The sequence below is a fragment of the Penicillium daleae genome (assembly GCF_028827525.1).
Source record: "Penicillium daleae strain IBT 16125 chromosome Unknown utg000002l_segment0_segment0, whole genome shotgun sequence".
Classification (NCBI taxonomy): Eukaryota; Fungi; Ascomycota; class Eurotiomycetes; order Eurotiales; family Aspergillaceae; genus Penicillium; species Penicillium daleae.
The window spans coordinates 5,824,421-5,842,866 of NW_026623150.1; the positions used below are offsets into that span (position 1 = coordinate 5,824,421).

The following is an 18,446-nucleotide window of genomic DNA, read 5'->3' on the forward strand; positions in this document are numbered from 1 at the left end:
TTGACCATAGGCAATAACCAAACAGAATAGCCACATTGTAGCAAATCTTCAAACTGAGTGGTAGTTATATGAGATATTACAGTCATCACTATGAGCATCCGTGCCACGGCGTTTAGACGGGGAGCCAAAATCGCCGTGTGAGCCAGGTTCATTTGCGCTGTGAGTATCACTGTGATTGTCCTCGGTCGGTCTTGGCGATCTATCGGCTTTCTTTATAGCGGTGGAAAGAGCTTCATCACGGTATTCTTGTGGATCATCAATAAAGCACAGCGAATGGAGTGTACGTAGCTGATTTTGTATTTCCGATGGGAGTAAACTAACTTGAGCAGTGCCTAGTAAAGCGATCGCCCGTCGGATCGCGAACATTGGCTCTCCATGTCATGTCTTGTGTGTGGATCGCTTCAAGTAATCGACCTCTGGCGGTAGGAACTGGTCCAGGAATACTCTTCGATAGAGTCCGCCGTTAGGACACTCTGGAATAACTCTGGTGTCCTCCTGGTGTTTCCGGTAGTCCAATGCTCTCGGGACACTTCGTGCTGAACTCTCGGAGGTAGCCGCACTACGTTTCTGCTTATCATTGCGCTCAAAGTCGATAAAGTATTGAAGGTCGGTTGGAAAAAAGACGAATTGCGGATCGATGGTTTTATCGTACACCGCGTGACAGGAAAAATGTCCAGCTGAAACATTTCAAAATCTTTTTCTTTCAGGATTAATCCCAATGACTCTTGAAACATCTTCCTAGCTAACCCAGGCAGTATACCTCAATTTATCTTCTAAAGTATGGCTGACGAGGGTTTTGAGCTTCCCGAGGGTTTCAAACATATGGAACACCACTGACCGTTACTATAATGGTGGACATTCACACATACTACCTTGATCAGTGCGAATAGGACAAGACCGGCGCTCATATCATATAGTGAGCATAGTCTCTTGAATTAGGTGTATATACTAAGTGTACATCGTCGAATGCCCATCCGTATTATCACATAACAGATTACACGGTGAGCCGACGCAGAGCCGACGCAGAGCCAGCATCTTTTTCCTTTGACCGCACGCCTTCGCAGGTATATCATACGTCTCACCCTCAAAGCAAAGCAAATGCACCAATCGCAGCACCAGCAACAGCCATCAACGAACCGGTCAGCGCATCACCAGCATTGGTGGTAGCAGCGGGGGCCGCAGAGCCACTGGAAGAAGCCGTCCCATTGGACGCAGCAGAGGAAGAGAGACCGCTAGACGACAGAGTCGCTGCCACAGTCGTCGCGGGCGTAGTAGTCCCACTACCCGATGACCCAGTTCCAGTAGCACTGCTCGCCGAAGTTGAAGAAGCAACACTCGTCTCCTTTGTAGTCATATCCGATGCAGACGTAGACTCGGCAGAAGAGCTCTTCGAAGTGGTCGTCGCAGTTGCAAGCGCAGAGGAAGGCGTGAAGCAGGACAGGTAGGAAGTAGTGCGGACCTCGGTGCCTGTGTATCCAGGGCATCCAGGCTCATCGGTCTTGGGTGGAGCGCGGCCACCGCCGCAGTCGAGCGGATCGCATACCTCGCCGGTATCGGGGTCGTACCAGTGGACGATCTTGTCTTCGCAGGTGGTGAAGCTGTGGGTGGAGCAGCCGACGGCGAGGGCGTTGCCTGCCAGCATGAGCAGAGGCAGGGCGGTGGTGAGCATTGATTTAAGGAGCATTGTGGATGTTTGTACAGTATTTTGCTGATCTGGGTTTGAGATGAGAGTGGAGTACTCCGTAGTCCGTACAGTCCCAGGGGTGGGATTTGGAGGGCTGATTGATATGAAGATCTGGGGAGGGAAGGGAAGGGAAGAAGAGAGGATCAGCAGGAGTTATACAGACAAATTGACATAGCCCCAATCGTTCGTTAGTTAGTTAACTAGCGGCTGAAGCATGAGTCAGGAGAGTTCTACTAGACCCCCGGAGGCTTCTAATTTGAAATTACAGAGTCGCATTCAGAGGCTGCCATTACAGGGTTCTGGGGTTGAACATGACTGCAGTGAGCCGCAGAGGCCCACTGCTTGCCCCTGGTCTAGAGTCGCTTCGGTCACATCTTTGGAATGATTGGCTAGTTCAAAATAAGACCGCCAAATCCTGGGCGTTTACAGGTGGCATTTGCGAGCTATTATGAGGCTCTAGCCTACATGGATGTTAGTGTCTCTTGGCGTTATGGGGGGCCAGAAAGCTTTTCAATTTCCGTCCGACGGTGCCGAGTGCCGGGGATGCGCCTCTTCCAGATCCTGGCCATTTGCAAGAACATTGACATTTTAAATTATTGCCTTTGATAGATTATGATTCGCAGAAAGAATAACCCAAGGGCGCGTTGTAAAACTTATGCCTTACTTGCCTAAGATACCTCCGCCTCGATAATACTTTGACCTGGATATGGGGGATCCCAAAACTTCACCACTTGGAATCCAGACGCAGTCAACAGCCTCTCCCAATGAGAACGAGTGCGCTCCATACCACAGTGAACGGCTAACATCATCCAATCTCCCAAGGAAGGAATAGGCTCGGCGTCTTTGTCAGCTAGAATGACTTCCTCGATGAGAAGCTTCGAATAGCCCTTTTTCATAGTCCCCTTGAACTGTTGCAGAATCTGGTGACATTGACGATCTGCCCAATCGTGCAATACAAACTTCATGTAATATGCTCGGGCACCTAAATCACTTTTAGCTTGGCTTGAGACTTCTATTGAGGTGCGGGAGTATCACCTTTGACAGGCTGTGCCTCAAAGAGGTCAAACGGCTGGCACTCAATCCCAGGACTAAGAGTCATCCCCTCGAGCACCTGTGGTAGGTCTTCAACGATAAGACGACCTGGTACGTCGGAGAACTTTGCATGAAATATTTCCAAATCATACCCTCGTCCCCCAGCCACGTCGACTAGGAGCACACCTCCCTCCTGGTCCTCAAACCCGTCAATGATGCATTCTTGTACAGGAAACCAGTCAATCCAAGTCGGTCGATTGGCTTTCCTGCCTGTCATATGGACATAAAACTCATCCATGTTTTCCTGGTTCTTGAACAACAGACTCCACATGGACTCTTCGGTTTTCTCGACATATTGGAAAAGGCCTTTGTTTGATTCGAGTGGAGTTTGAAACCCATTTTCACGAAAGTATTCGGGTGCCTTCGCATATAACGGCATACAAACATCGAACCTGGTGTAGAGAAATGTCAATGAGAATCTTTGATCTCTGTGGATAGTGAATAATGGGACGCACCCGAATTTGAGCACGGCGACTGCACCTGGGGTACTCATGTACCGGGTCATTGCGTTGGCAGCGTATACTCGGATGTCATATTCAACAACGTAGCCGGCCCCTGCGAGGATACGCAATACTCGCTCTATCCAGAGAAATGTGGACGTGAGTGTACATGAGTCAACTATGTTGAGATGGAGCATAATCACCTGTGAACATAGGGTCCGCGTTCTTGATCGCGGCCAGTTCCTCAAGTTGACAAGCCCATCCCTTTCCGTGAGGGTCTTGAATATGTCAAGGTCTATGGCAATTCTGACGCAGAGGGGTTGAACCGGCTGGTCATGAAGTCAGGTCTATTTTCAAAGTGCCATTTTTCAAAAAACAATGCACCGAAGAGCCCGTCATCAATGCCATATCATATGGCTTTTCAAGTGCCTGAACCAATCTGCGAGCAGCTTTCAAGGCGGCGATGCGTTCGAGGTCATTGTGGTCTTGCTTGAAGTTCCCAGTTGCTCGGCAGAGCTGGTCAAGCAGTTCTTCTATATCTCCAATATTGGGTATTTCAAAGGACATGGTTCAAAATGATCGTTGCGTAATGCTTACTTCCGAAAATTGGAAGGAAGAATAGGGACTAGAGAAGATCTTATAGGATTGGGTTTTGGTGACACGATGAGATTCAAGTCACACAATTCCAATTCGTATTCGTAAGGTGGCACAAGTGAGTAGATGCTGTGACAGGAAGCTCTTTCTTGGCCCATTTAAAAAAGGATTGCGTCAATGACGAGCACCGGATGCTTCTATTGACATGGTCTTCTATGGCAGTTTCCATCTATAACAACACCCAGCAATGCATGCCCTCTATTTTTGCCTTCCTGCAACGAAAGACATACGCCCAATGCACCCCGTACATCTCATCTAACCGTTCGAATCATTTGCAAGGTCATATCACATGAAAAGAAACCAGAAACGCAACCCTCACTTCTTAATACCAATAACAACCAAATTCCGCGGGCTCTCGCTATACTCAAACACAGGCTCAACCCAACACTCCTTTACGGAGTCATGCTCCCGCAAGAACTGCCAGCGATCCACAACAATAACCGCCTCCACAACCTGCGCGCTAAACGCCATCAAGCTCCACACGACGCTAAGATGCTTCTTTGTAGGGAAGTACTCCGCCTCGTAGCGCTGGATCTCCTCGTCTGTCATGGTAGCAATGTGCTCTTGAACCTTTGCGGCATGTTTCGGATCACGTAGGAGTCTGGCTGTCGCGGCGCGGACATACGCAGTGAAAGATTCGAATGCGCGCTTAGGAAGTGATCCGATAATCACAGCAGCCGTCGATTCGTCGCTCTCATCCTCGGCGTAGAGGTCCTCAGGAATCCCCGGTTTAGGTGCGACACCACGGTCAACGAAAATGCGCTGTAGGAGCGCACGGAAGTGATGCCGAGCAAAGAAGCGCTCGCTATCATCGTGGCCCCAATTGTATGGTGCCTGGACAGCCATCATGCGCGCCGTAATGTTGAATTTCATACCGATTGCACCGGGGCTTTGATAGGTCTCAAAGTACTTGGACATTGGGAAGCCGTGGGGATCGTATGAGTTGCCAGTTGCTTGGAGACGGGGGTGGAGGGAGCGGAGGACGGGGAGTTTGTATGTTGCTGGGCCCAGGCGTTCGGTCATGAGGTTGTAGCAGCAGCCGATCATGGCGACTGCTACCACGGAGGGATTGAGGATTAAGGAGCGGACGCCGTGGTGGACGAGATTGCCGCAGGAATGAAGGGAGACGACCATTACTCGACCGTTGTTTGGTTGCTGCTCGTCTGGCTGGATTGTTATGGAGGTGGTTATTTCGTCTGTGGCGGGTTCACTTGGGGTCGTCGGAGTAGATGGATTGACGACATGGTCAATAATAGGCTCGAGGTATCCATCTTGGATGTTGTGTTCGATATAGCTGATCGTTCCTCGGGTATCGATTTCGTGATCAGGTTTCTGTTTCTGCCCTCCCTTGGTCATCGATCCAAGTAGTTCGTGAGGCTCAAGGGTGATCTCGCCCAGCATTTTGAACATGGTGACACTCTCCTGGTCGTCCGCGATCTCTCCTTGAGGTGGAACATCCTCGGAAACCTGCGACTTTCCCAGTTCTGATCGTGTCTCTGCATTATCAGATTCTGCCACTTCCGGTGCGCCATTGCAGTCATTGCAAGACTTCTTGCGGCTATGCATATATACCGTCTTGGACTTTTCTTTCTCTCGCAACTTGGCCGAGACGTCCATGCCCATGGCACCGGCAATGTACTGGTGCTTCCGCTCAATTGCGATAATATGTTTATGATAGGGCGAGCTAGCCAGCGTTCGCCCAAGATAATTCTGTCCAGAACCAAAGTCCACGATATGGGACACCGGCTCACCGCGACTCTCGCCCACGGTATCGGCTAACGTCGCGACGTAGCCGGAAAAGTATTTGACCTCGTGCTCCTTTTTCGTCTTCATACCGACTGCCACATGTCTCGGTAGTTTTGTTTTATTCCGCACAGTAGTCTTGAAATCTCGGCGAAGACTGAGTCCGCGAACATCGTGGATATAGTCTAACAAGCTCTGCGGAGGGAATGCGCCGTCCTTCCACGTGCGATTATCTGCGCTGGCGCCTCCGTTGGTTGCGTCCGCGCGCAATGGCTCAATATCTTCTCGCAGAAGCAATTGTAGTATATCGTGGATGTCATGGTTCTCGAAGAATGCGCGCCATTCTTCTGGGAGCAGGGTGGTGTATAGATCGGGTTCGCGGGTGAGGAAATCGAGGATGTGCACGCCACCGCATAAGTTCATGAACAGTACATTGGTCGTCGCAAAGTTGAGAAGCTCTTTAATGTAGGTGTCTGTGTCCTCCCACTCGTCGGAGAGTGGAAGGGAGCGATCGCGAGCCATGCGAAGAGGCTGTGAGTTGTCTTGCGCAAAATGCGAAAAAAGGCAAATTGAATATCGCGGGGAATTGTTATCTTTTTTTTTTATCGGCGACCCGCTGAGTCAGGTCCAGCCTGGCATTCGGGCCCTAACAGGGAACTATGGATCGGAAGTATGAGATCAATAGTTGTTGAATTGACAAGCACTTCGGATTACATACTACACCATAGAGATATAGTCGAAATCATCAACACCAATGATGTTGATTAAAGCCCAGTGACTTGTTCCTATATTTTTTTATTCATCCTCTTAAGGTATTCATCCTCTTTATATGTACTACTTCACTAATTCCGCATCTGTAAACACGTGATCTTGCTCTCCCCCGAGATGACAGCTCCCCATCCCAGCCATCATCCCCCAAACAACCTCCCAATCCAATTCCACATCACAAAGCCATGGAGACAACAGACCCCTTTCTCCAAGTCCAAGCGTGAGTAACCCCCTCCCATCTCTACAACCCACCCATCAACCTCTCCCGAAACTAACACCCGCTCCTCTCCTCCAGGGACGTCCTCGCAACCCTCCAAACCAGCCGGCCACTCTTCTCCTCATACCTCCGCATCCGCTCCCTCGCCAAATCCCCCAACAACCCCGAACTCAACCAATCCCGCGACGAGCTCGAAACAACCCTCACCGAACTAACCGCCGACCTCGACGACCTGGTCGAATCCGTCCGCGCCATCGAACAAGACCCCTACCGCTTCGGCCTCGAACTCGACGAAGTCCAGCGCCGGCGCAAACTAGTCGACGATGTGGGCGGGGAAATCGAGCAAATGCGCACCGAGCTGGCGCAGGCCGTTTCCGCAGCGCCGGCAGCGGAGCTGCCTAATCCGACGGAATTTGATGCCGCGTTGGATGAGGAGGAGGGGGGGGATGATTATTATGCGTCGTTGGAGCAGCAGCGGCAGACGGAGTTGATGCATGAGCAGGATGAGCAGTTGGATGGGGTGTTTCGGACGGTGGGGAACTTGAGACAGCAGGCGAATGATATGGGGCGGGAGTTGGAGGATCAGGCTGTGATGATTGAGGAGGTTGATACGCTTGCGGATCGGGTGGGTGGGAAGTTGAATAATGGGATGGCGCGGATACGGCATATCGTGCGCCAGAATGAGGGTAAGCAGTATTCTCGCCTGGTGTGTCTTATTTGCAGCGCGGATTGTTGGTCTGGAACGGTGTTGCGTTTGTTCGTCTACGTGACTTGGAACTGCGCAGTCTGGGAACAAATGGGAATCATGAAATTCAGCAAGCTAACTTTTCCTCTCCTCCTTAGACACATGGTCATCCTTTTGCATCGCGGCGCTGATCTTCGCCCTCGTGCTATTATTAATTCTCGTTATCGTCCTGTGATAGTACATCATATCGGGCGTGGCAAATCGGATCAACCACCAGCATCTCATGGAGCTTGGCGTTTTTTACGGTCTGCGGGCAGGGCAATTGAAATCAAAGACTGATTTTAGTTGCGAGCCTTCTTGGCGGGGGGCTCTTCCTGCTCCTCCTCCTCCTCGTCCTCGTCCATCTCATCGAGCTCCTCCATTTCCAAGTCCTCGAAGTCAAAGTTGGTCTCGAACGATTGAGCTGCGAAAAGTCAGAAAGCTATTCAGAGCCATATCTTTCTGGGTTTGACATACCGTAATATTTCAGGGCATTGGCCCAAAGATCCTCGGCCAGGGCAATGGCGAGCTCTTCACCGTCGGTGAAGATTTCAGCATCCTCGAGGTCATCAGCCAGAAGCTCGAAGTCCTCATCCTCATCGTCCTCATCATCGTCCGCATCCTCGGGGACCTCCTCACCCTTGGAGATTTTGACCCAGCGCTCCTCATCTTCCTTGACAGCCTGCTTGTTCTGCTCGGCAGAGATGTCGCGGCCGCGGTAGCCGAAGAAGGAGAAGAAGCTGACACCAGCGGGGCTCTCGTCCTCATCCTCGGGGAGCTCAGCATCTTCGTCCTCCATGTCCGCATCGTCCTTCATAGCCTCAGCCTCAAGAAGCTCGAGCTTCTGGACGAGAGAAGCATACTCGGGCAGCTTCTTGCGGTCACCGCCCTTCTTCTTCTTCTCAGCATCGAACAGATCGCAGGCGGCATCGAGCAGACCCTTGGTAGGGTCAAGCTCAGCCTGCTTCCAGTTGATGCGGACGGGATCAGACACAAGACCCTCCCAAACACGGCGCTTGCCGCTGGAAGTCTTGAGGACCTGCTTGCGCCAGTAGAACTCCTTGACGAGCTTGGCGTTGTCAAAGTAGGAGTTCTCCTCGGGGTCAAACTCAAAGGTGAAGCGCAGGCTGCGGGGTTCGCCATTGCCCTGAGCGTCAACCTCAAAGTGCTCGACGGTCAGGCCCTTGAGGCCCTCGCCAATGATCGCGGCATCATCGTCCAGGACATACTCGTCGACCTCGGGGGGAGCGCTGGAGAAGACGCGGGCCCAGAAGTCGGGCTTCACGCTGGGCAGAGAAATGATCTCCTCGCGCTTCTTGAAGATGGGGGCGAAGAGAGCGACGGACCTGCGCACTATTGAAGGAAAGCGTCAGCGAATCTAGTTGTATCTAGCGTGTGAATCCATTGTAGCATAGATAGAAATGAAGCATCGCATCGCATCGCATTGCATTTGCATAGCATCCACAGGCACATTCCAGCCAAGAGCAACCAGAACTGTCGCTCATCCCAAATGAGACAGGACTCGAGCCTCAATGGATGGCCAAGTATGGGGAAAGTGAATTGAAAGCAAGACCCTCGGCGATCCTTCGCTCGAAGGAATGTAGACAACGAGGGAGAAAATCACTTACTCTGCTCAACCTCAGCACGCTCCAGCTCCTCCTGAACGTGGGAGATCTTGCTCTGCGCCTCACGAGGAATGGAGGGGAGCTCAATGCGCTCGAGGAGGGACTTGTCTTCGGCAGACATTGTGATGGTGGGGGTATTTGGTGCAGAAGAATGGAGAAGGTATTAAGTAGTAAAGGTATCAATCAAGAATTATCCTGACTGATCTGGATCTCTCAAAGAGGAGTGTGTGACAGAGAAAGGGGAAAAAGGGAGGGAGACAGAGAGAGATGAAGAGAGAAGAAAAGCCGAAGTGGGAAAGGAGGGGGAACACTAAAAAAAATTTCTGGCAAAAAAGTCTGGCAGATCAGCGCGAGCTGTCGATGCGCGCGGTCGAAACTTTCGCTTTGAGCGGGCGGAGAGGGGAGTCCTGGTGTGGTACTTGGGTGGTTACGGGGCCGATACTTGGGTTGGCCCGGTGTTTACACGTGGCGGGGAGGTACTGCGGATGTAGTTAGAATGTACCCCACGCGGTCTCGATGGGCAACCAAGTGGACCAGTTTCTTCACTGCGGCCGGAGGAGTCAGGGATTTTGAATTTTCGTCATTTGTGGTCCTGGTCCTGGCGTAGCTTGAGCTTATGCTACAGTGTTCAGAGACGATGACTATGAACAGACAGTACTCCGTAGTTTCGGCGAATCGTATAGCTACACCGCATATTCCAAGCTACAGCCCCAGCTCCAAAGCTCTCAAGCTCCGTACCGTGGCTAGCCCCTCCACAGTCCACGCCCAGCGACTAGTTGTCCATTACTCCATTACGGCTACAGTCTGACAGCAACAACTAGCCCCAGAAGCACAACTCACCCAGAACTATAAACACTCGCATACCGTACCCTAACTATGTCTCCCCCGTCCTATCGCACATTACCATCCTAACAAAGCACCAACCACCCAATCCTTATCGCACCCACACAATTGGAAGAATCCCCCCAGCAGGACCAGCACATTGCTTTTTCCGACCCATCCCCTCTTACCTTTCTCGCTAGAGCGGGCCCTGAAGAAAGGCAAATACACTTGATAGCGGCAGTAGTTTATTTCAACCCCAGGTCTTGCTCTAGATATGACTTGCCATGGCTGTAGACATGCCACCTAATACCGTATGCGGATGTTTATACTTTATAGTGATACTATCTTGGCTAGGCTGGGCTGGGTGTGAGAGGCTGCTTACTGATAACCACCGCGTGCGGCTCGGTACTGTACTCACTACTGTATCCATTGGAATGGACTGGTGGGATTCTATTGGGTTTTGCTGTGTGCGCGATAAAGGTGCAGTCTTTGGCCGGGGTGATTGGTTAGATAAGGGTTGTACCTATTGGGGATGTTTCTTATGGCGTGCTTGAGAGGAGGATGGATGGGGATATTTCGAGGTTTGGATCGGATCTGGGTTACATTGTTTCTGGATTTGTTGACCGCTAGTTAAGTTTGCATTGGTAGAGAATGTAATTACTAGCAAGATGTGCATTGAGATCCGGTTGGATACCAGGTTCTGTCTGGTCGAGCTCGTAGTCAAAAAGATAAAGATACCCGTACTGTGTGGCGAAGAAATATGAAAAATCTGGAAATCGTGATATATCAATTCAAATCTTTTTTTTCCCTTTGGCACCTTCCAAGTAGAATCATCTTCGATTCCCAGCGGGGATGGACCCTGAAAAGGAAATATAGAAAAGAAACACCCACAAGCAAACAATCAAACTTTTTTCGGGGAATCAGAGAAAGAGAGATAAAACAAGAGGCCGATTCCCTCAATGCCTACATCCCAGGCATATCTGTCCGATTGAGAAAGAAAACAGACACAGACACGAACAAAAAAAAACCATTCGAGAATATCCCATAATACCCATGCCCATTCGCCAACAATGCAATGATTAGAGCCATTAAGGCAGTAACCCACACAAGAAAACAACGCAGAAACAAGAACAGGCTGCAGGGCAGGTTCTAACATGCACAGACAACATCACCATGCACGTCTGCCGGGGATCAAACAGTCGTAACAGAAAAGAAGGAAGGGAGGGAAGGCCAAAAGCAACCTTCCAACCCCCAAATCGCATGGTCATCAGCGACTCGGGACAAGGCGTAGCAAAAGCAGGACAGAGAAGAAAGGGTATGATCAGACACACAAAAATCAGATGCTCTCTTCCTTCTCTCCCTTCAAAGCATCCAATCCAGTCCATTCGCCTCTTCCTCCACAGGGAATACCTCCCGCGCATACTCCTCCATATCGCGCCATCCCTGCCACAAATGCCGCGCCTCGTCCGTCACCCGCAACGAGACCACTCCACCAGGACCCTGCATCATTCCCGCACCCGCACCCTTTCCACCCGCCGGACCCAATCCCTTCGGCGATCCCGCCGCAGGCTGCGAGAACTCCGGCTGCGGGAAATACGGCGCATCGCACTCGCCAAACAGCAACTCCAGCGACTCCAGCTGTTCCCGGTATCCGGAGGGGATCTTGACTTTGATTTCGATCTTGGGCACGCGCACGTAGCGGCAGGGCCGATTGAGGGCGCGGGAGAAGGCGGCGCAGACTTGGTTTGGAGAGAGGGTCTCGAATGTGAGGGCGATACTAGGGCGCGCAATTGGAGTTAGCTTTTGTCTTTGCCGTTTTTTTTTGTTCTCACATCTTTCTTGCGGATAGATGCGCAAATCAGATCACTCACCGATGACCATGCCATTTCTTGGGTCCGTCCTTGAAAATCTGCAACAGCGTCGGTCCCACGTCGTGCTCGGCGTCCAGCCAGGGCAGCGGCGTCTCGGGATCAAACGGCGCGCGCCACTCGAAACTCCCATCGTCGAGCAACTCCATCTGGAACAGCGGGTAGGGCAGACTGGTGAAATTATTATTGTAGATGCCCGCATAGACGAACGTCGCCGGCAACCCGAGCTGGCGCACGTAATTCTCCACGGTAAACTTGGGCGCCCACTGCGGAACGGCCGGCCACGGCCCATGCACCGAGTGATCCGGCATACTGCTGTAGATGTAATGGGAGATGGAGCCGGCGCGCTTCGCAGCGTCGGCTAGGGCGCGGCCGATGGCGACCTCGTCGCCGGCTTGGGAGACGGTGTTGATGAAGGCGTAGTTGGCGCCTTGGAAGAGCGCGTCCATGAGCGCGGGGTTATTGAGGAGCGGGCCTTGCAGGAGAGTGACGTTGGGGAGGGTCTGGAGCTCTTCGGCGATGAGGCCCTTGAGGGAGTGGATTTGCGCGCGCACGGCATATCCGACGGCGGACGCGACGCGGATTAGCGACGCCGCTTGTCGCCCGGCCGCGTTGACCACGGCTATCGTCTTCTGCGGTTGTGTCATTCGGGTTGTGAGGGTGTGAGAGGGAGGGGGGTTGGTTGTGGTTGTGGTTTGAGGAGGGGATTGGCGGAGGGTGGTGGGAGATAAGGAGAGAGGAGGAAGTGAAGTGAAGAGGTTCCGGGTGAATATGAGGAAGAGCAAGGGGGGGGGGGGTGTATAACAGGCTGAGATCAGGCGGGTGAATGAGAAGTGGAGAGAGGATCGCAAGAGGATCTCAGGAAGAAAGAAGAGAGAAAATCCGGAGAAACCGCCTTGGCCAGGAAAAAATGGAGGTGAGGGCTTTGCGATAGTGGGGTACCTTGGGAGGAGAGCCCAAAAAAAGTTGAAAAGGTTGTATGTAACGAGAACTAAAAAAGCCCGCGATCAGACCGGAGGGGGGTTCCACCAAGGGACCAACTGATTCGAGACCGAATAAGATTAGGCGATGGAAACAGTCAGCCCGATGATCTGCAGCGAGCACGAGAAGGGAGAAGAAAAGGAATTTTCTTTGGGTTCCCCAAAAAAGATTCAAGGTTTTGGAATGCTCGAGGGAAGGCGTTTGATTTCCGATTCCGACGATAAAACGCGGAGGAGGGGAAAGACAGATAGAAAGGATAAGATAAACCGAAGAAGAAGAGGAGGGGTTAAGACCGGGAAGCAGAGCCGAGTCAAATCATCCAGTCCTGAGTTGGGCTGCTTTATAGGAAGAGGGGATTATTATTCTTATTCCTGCAGGTCATGACACATTTGGAGTCTTGTCATCTTGTCCCAGTGGAGGACTCCGTGCGATGGTCGGATGAAATGATAGGGGCCAGAAATCACGATCTGATAGTCGGAGGAGTATATAGAAACAAGTAAAAAAAAAAAAAGAAAAGAAAAAAAGAACAAGTCAAGAGTCTGCTAGTCCTACTGTACGGAGTACATCCAATACATACTCCTCGTAGGAGACTATAACGAACTATACTTCTCCGGCTACCTGCCCCTTTCGATCGTATCCGAGCATGATCTATCGAACCATTCGACGCGGGCACAGGATGTCCTTGAGATGCTACTATTACACCATATACTACTGTGTTTTGCTTATTCCAAGAACATCTTCCAGCCCTTTTTCGCTGCTCACCCATTTTTTCTCTCTCTTTCTCTCTTAGCCTCCTCCGATGACACCATCGTGTCCCACGCCTGGGCTGGGCGGTCTCGACGTCCCTTTTCCATTACGTAAATCGGCGGCGTCGGCAGCATCCACTGGGCGGGAAGATCCTGCCAGACCGGCCATCGGGACCCAGGCTCGGCCCCCATGAGAAAATGGGAAGTTGGAACGTGCTGCATGTACGACAGTCAGACATGTCAATCACCGTCAGTCGACGTAATACAGAGGATGTACTATACGATGTATCTCTGCACGGGTACACGCCCCGGTTTAAGCTCCTGCCAAGCCATGAGGATGCGATCTCGAAGAAATGCCCTCTAAGAGGAGCAATAATTGGAGGACGAAGACTAAACCAGGTGACTCGACTAGCAGCTTCACTACACGACCCTCCGTACAAACTATTGTTCAACAAGATTAGCCACGGGGCACACAAATCGCGCAAAAAATAAACGTGGGGAGTACATAGTCACGCCGACGCGAAGACGTGGGCCCCCAAAAAAGTGGGCAGCAATAGCAGCAAGTGGATAGGACACACCAGGTACAGTACTGTAGAACCGTCGAGAACAAACACCCTCAATAATCCATACCGAAAACGGTACATATTTTTTTTTTCTGATAGTACTACGAAGAGTGTTCGCCTTCGTTCCACCAACTGCCAGGGGCGCGCTCACGTGGTGCTAGGATTGTGGGTTCCTGGTGTCATTTTTTGTCTCCTCTCTCCTCTCAAACCGGGTGGATTGAGGGAACTGATTGGATAGGGGGGATTGGGGGAGAAGTGGGAAGAAAGGAGAAAAGAGGGTCGATCGAAAGGAAATTCTGGCGCATCACCTGGACACGACCAACGCATCACCTGACCCCTTTTGCGCTTTCTGCGAAGCCGAAAAGGGCTGATGGCTGGATGGCTGAACTCGCGGGAGTAAGGTCGGAGGCTGGAAGTGGATGGGGCGACGGTGAAGGGGTGACCTGCCTCAATCGCTTAGTGCAGTGATGGTCGGGTTATGGTTCATGTTTTGCATTCCACAGTTGCTAGTTGCTACGTGGTTGATCATAGTACGTAGAGTACTGGGCGTATACCTATGAAAATGATAGTAGTAGTAGTCAGTATAATGATATTCATCGTTTGTGAAATAAAAAGGCATCGTGTAGGGCAATACGACGAGACATACAATAATAAATCCAGCAAATAGAGCATGAACATCCTGTACACATTCCAGGTACCTACCCCCTTTCCCTAGTACACGTCCTCGACCAAATCGTTATCTACTACGGAGTAGATTATCCCCAAAACACATAAAGTTAGTCATGTAGTCAACTAATATCACCCGGCTAACGTTCCGAAGGTACAGTATGTACTCCGTACATGAACAACGGACCCAGCCCTTGGCCCGATTGTGACTGGGCTGAAGGTTCACGGCTGAAAAAGCAGCACGACGAACAACGCCAAAGCCAAAGCCAAACCCCGCAAAATTCTATCGGGCAGCGGCGTGCAGGACTGGGCTGGACTGGGCTGGATTCTGGATTTGGGGTCGTCTACGACTGGACGGTGGCATCCGAGGCCAATAGGTCGTGGAAGTCGCCGAAACCTAGACCCCGGACCCATGGAAAGAAGCTAGGAAGAACCAGTGCCCAGTAGAAAATAGGAGAGGACCGTTGCTTCGTTATCTATCAATGATGTCTAAACGCAATCACTAAGAATCATCATTTGGGAGGGGGCAAATAAAAACACAAGGGTATAACTTAATCAGTTAGAGCAACCAAGGACACCCAAATCTGGTGTGCAAAGCCCGGAGCAGAGAGAAAAGAGGGGGCCAACCAAATGCAGCATTCATCAGCCCAAACCCCAGAAAATTTCGTTGAGCCCTCTGTGACTCTCGCAGTCTCGCTGGTTGCTGAAATTCGTGTTGGCTGATGCTCCACTTGGACTCTGGGCTGGCCCCCCCTCCCTCCCCAGCGGCAGGACCCGATCTCCGCGGACATGCAAATCCTACAGAGTACACATCCAATGGTTCCATGTCTTTCTGGCGTGATCAATTGCGCTTAGCATATCGCATATCGTCCGCACACGCTGTACTACCCGCGATGATGTGACCGGCGTGAAATCACCCTCCTCAAGTCGTCACAGATTGGGAAGAGAGACATGCGAGCTCGATTCGCGCGAATCGGGGAGGTCTGAGCTACGTGGTTGCTGTTGCGGCTGTTGCTGCTGTCTCCCCCTCCCCCTCCCCTTTCCCCTCTCACCCCTCTATTTCCCTTGGTGCGGTGAATGGTGTTTTCTATTTCCTTTCAGGGTGCTGACCCGGACAGCAACATCCGACTGCGCCCGGCGCTTTGGTCATCCTCGTCCATTTCGCGCTGCTTGTTCTCACGTGGATCAACGCCCGCTAGACCCCAGACTCCGGGCCGCCGGCGGGCCAGGAGCTCGGCCGCTGGTCGCTCATCAGAGTGCAGATGCGCACCTGATTTCCGCAACAGCGAGACGTGCTCTGATAGGCCCGCGTTCGCCGCCAGGAACAGCGGGGTGCGTCCGTTGCGATTGCGCAAGTGAACCGAGCCACCATGCGATAACAGGAAGTGGAGAATCGAAATGGCAGGGGAGGTAGCCGCCAAGTGCTAACAAGAGAAAAAAAAAGCCAGAGTCAGCATGCAAGCAAAAAGCAATCTGGCGCAATTTTTGCATCTCCAAAAAGAAATCATGCTTCACTTACGATAGGTGTGTTTCCCGAATAATCTGCGTCATTAAGCAGCCAGTGGTGTTCGGTCTTGAGGATCGTCTTGACCCGTTCGAGATCGCCTTGCGCAATGGCGTACCCCATTACCGTCAGCGTCTGCACGCGCTCGGGCAGTGCGCCGTCTGGATGACGGAAGACGGGCAGCGACGACTCGGTCAACTCGCCCCGAAGCGATACCGACATGTTCTTGGCCACAGATTCCGGGGTGGAGTCTGGTAACGCGAGCAGGTACGCCAGTTTCGTCAACGCTGCCTCTGTCGTCATGTCGAGGCCTGCGACGACGCCGGCCCGGGAGAGACTCATTCCAGTGGCATAAACAGGGCTAACACTACCTGTCAGGCCTGGAAAAGGGTAAGGACATCACCAGTCAGTACTCTTTTCTTATATAGGTCAGGGTCTGGATATAACTCACATTGAGTCACGTTGACAATCACGATTCCCCGTCGAATGGCAGCAGCCAGCACGTTGATCATGGCGTTGTCTTGACCAGATGGAGCATTGCCTGCGCCAAAGGTCTCCAACACCAAGCCACGTAGCTCATCCAGCTTCAAGACGGCGTCCACCATCTCCGGTTTGATACCCGGGAAGATGCGAAGGCACGCGACATGGGCCGTATCCAGATTCGTCTGGATACGGAAGTGCTCCAAGGTCGTCGGCCGGTGGACCATGTCCCAGTTCACATTCGTTCGCATCGAAGTGGTCACGGCCAGCGGCGGGCAATTGGGCGCAGCAAAGGCCGCAAAGTCGCTGGCAGCCACCTTGGTGGAACGGTTTCCCCGGAAGAGCTTATTGTTAAAGTACAAGCAGACCTCGGGGATCATGAAATGGCCTGCCACGACTAGAGATCCGAGTAAGTTATCCGTAGCATCGTTCTGAAGTTCAAGCATCGGCGCCTGAGAACCCGTGAGGACCACGGGCTTTCCCAGGTTCTGCAGCATGAAGCTCAGTGCCGAGCAACTATATGCCAGGCTATCGGTGCCGTGCAGAACGACGAACCCATCGAAGAAAGTGTAGTTCTGGAAGATCGTCTGCGCAATCTCCGCCCAGCCCTTGGCATTGATAGAGCTGCTGTCCAGGAGCTCCTCGAACTCGTAGACGGTGTAGCGCACCTGGCGGCCGTATCTGGTGACCGGAGTGCGTAGACTGGGATGTGCGGTGATATCGCGGCCTCCTTTTGTGACCACGTCCATCTCAGCAGGGGCAGAACCATCGTTGAAGCATGGCACCCGGGCCATGCAGTTCTCCTGGAACCCTCTAGCAGGGATGAACCCATGAGGCGACGGCTGCATGCAGATAGTGCCTCCGGTCATGATGATCAGCACCCTCGACTCCAGGATAGCGAGCTCCGGGGGGCTCTGAATCCCCGGGCTAGAGAAGGCTGTCTTCGTGGCGGTCATTGTGAATATCGTTGAGGGATGATGAATCCGCAAGCAAGAGCCAAGTAGTGCTGAAAGTGCTGAAGCAAGTCAGGCCAAAGTCAACACAAAACCCGAAGCCTTTCAACTTCTCAGGCGGTCCTCAAAGACAACACCCGCAGAACGCGACAGGCACGAATCAACGCCGACGATAACCCCAATCAGGCCCCTCACAAGAGAAAAATTCCGCGATCGCTGCTCGGTGAATTGCGGGGGAGATGACGTTGGGTTTTGAATTTTTCTTACCCTCTCACTTCCTGTTCCTGTATGTAAATTTCTGCAAGTCCGATAACAGACCCGGCGAGAAGTGAGACCGAATAGATAAAAAATCCACGCTCATGCACGGCTTCTCCAAGACGAAGATGGTGATTGAGTCTTTTGGCCGAAAACCCCAAATCGACTCCGATCGTATTACGTACGGGCATCTTATTGGAGAGAGATTTTCACGGGCTGGGCCAACTTTAAAACGCGGCTCCACTGCTGAGCTGGTTGGGCCAACGGTATCGCTGGGAATTGGCGGCGTGGCTTCGAGGGGTATTTTGATGATGGCAGGCCATGAAGAGGGAATTGAAAGAGATTGAGATTGAAGAAAGAGAAGGAGGTGAGAAGAAGAGAAAAGAAGAGAGATTGTCCAAGTTGGGGACAATCAAACAAGAAGGAAGGGCAGCAGGCCACGTGCGACTGGATTTGCTTTTTCTCTTATCTTTGCCTGGATCGATGGTCTAACTCGTTTGAAATGCGGAAACTTAATTCTGGTAAGTCATGGATAAGAAGAAGCATCCTCATGTATAGCTACAGTTCGTTTATTCCACGGCTTCACCCTTCTCCTGTGCCAGATCTCCCCTCTTGAGCGAACGGTGTCCGCGGGCGGACCCTTCGGCAAAGAGTATAACAA

At 51.9% G+C, this 18,446-nt stretch overlaps 7 protein-coding genes across 7 annotated transcripts; 1 reads left to right on the top strand and 6 right to left on the bottom strand.

The window, feature by feature from the left end:
• Nucleotides 1-1,084: 1,084 nt before the first annotated feature.
• N7458_002983 (uncharacterized protein) lies at nucleotides 1,085-1,684 on the bottom strand (the record flags this gene model as incomplete). The annotated part of the gene is made up of 1 exon (XM_056906366.1): nucleotides 1,085-1,684. The coding sequence occupies one exon, from the start codon at nucleotides 1,682-1,684 to the stop codon at nucleotides 1,085-1,087; it is 600 nt and encodes a 199-aa protein (XP_056770473.1).
• Nucleotides 1,685-2,352: 668 nt separating this feature from the next.
• On the bottom strand, nucleotides 2,353-3,783 carry N7458_002984 (uncharacterized protein; the record flags this gene model as incomplete). The annotated part of the gene is made up of 4 exons (XM_056906367.1): nucleotides 2,353-2,666; nucleotides 2,720-3,168; nucleotides 3,232-3,545; nucleotides 3,601-3,783. 4 exons carry the CDS (start codon nucleotides 3,781-3,783, stop codon nucleotides 2,353-2,355), a joined length of 1,260 nt encoding a protein of 419 aa, XP_056770474.1.
• Nucleotides 3,784-4,185: 402 nt separating this feature from the next.
• On the bottom strand, nucleotides 4,186-6,135 carry N7458_002985 (uncharacterized protein; the record flags this gene model as incomplete). Its single annotated transcript, XM_056906368.1, has 1 exon — nucleotides 4,186-6,135. The coding sequence occupies one exon, from the start codon at nucleotides 6,133-6,135 to the stop codon at nucleotides 4,186-4,188; it is 1,950 nt and encodes a 649-aa protein (XP_056770475.1).
• A 431-nt stretch (nucleotides 6,136-6,566) lies between these two features.
• N7458_002986 (SNARE domain protein) lies at nucleotides 6,567-7,518 on the top strand (the record flags this gene model as incomplete). Its single annotated transcript, XM_056906369.1, has 3 exons — nucleotides 6,567-6,601; nucleotides 6,677-7,284; nucleotides 7,442-7,518. The coding sequence occupies 3 exons, from the start codon at nucleotides 6,567-6,569 to the stop codon at nucleotides 7,516-7,518; spliced, it is 720 nt and encodes a 239-aa protein (XP_056770476.1).
• A 106-nt stretch (nucleotides 7,519-7,624) lies between these two features.
• N7458_002987 (histone chaperone napB) lies at nucleotides 7,625-9,068 on the bottom strand (the record flags this gene model as incomplete). Its single annotated transcript, XM_056906370.1, has 3 exons — nucleotides 7,625-7,746; nucleotides 7,800-8,675; nucleotides 8,951-9,068. The coding sequence occupies 3 exons, from the start codon at nucleotides 9,066-9,068 to the stop codon at nucleotides 7,625-7,627; spliced, it is 1,116 nt and encodes a 371-aa protein (XP_056770477.1).
• A 2,063-nt stretch (nucleotides 9,069-11,131) lies between these two features.
• On the bottom strand, nucleotides 11,132-12,284 carry N7458_002988 (NmrA family NAD(P)-binding protein; the record flags this gene model as incomplete). Its single annotated transcript, XM_056906371.1, has 2 exons — nucleotides 11,132-11,546; nucleotides 11,641-12,284. The coding sequence occupies 2 exons, from the start codon at nucleotides 12,282-12,284 to the stop codon at nucleotides 11,132-11,134; spliced, it is 1,059 nt and encodes a 352-aa protein (XP_056770478.1).
• A 3,406-nt stretch (nucleotides 12,285-15,690) lies between these two features.
• N7458_002989 (putative lysophospholipase) lies at nucleotides 15,691-17,533 on the bottom strand (the record flags this gene model as incomplete). Its single annotated transcript, XM_056906372.1, has 3 exons — nucleotides 15,691-16,017; nucleotides 16,113-16,477; nucleotides 16,549-17,533. 3 exons carry the CDS (start codon nucleotides 17,531-17,533, stop codon nucleotides 15,691-15,693), a joined length of 1,677 nt encoding a protein of 558 aa, XP_056770479.1.
• Nucleotides 17,534-18,446: the final 913 nt, after the last annotated feature.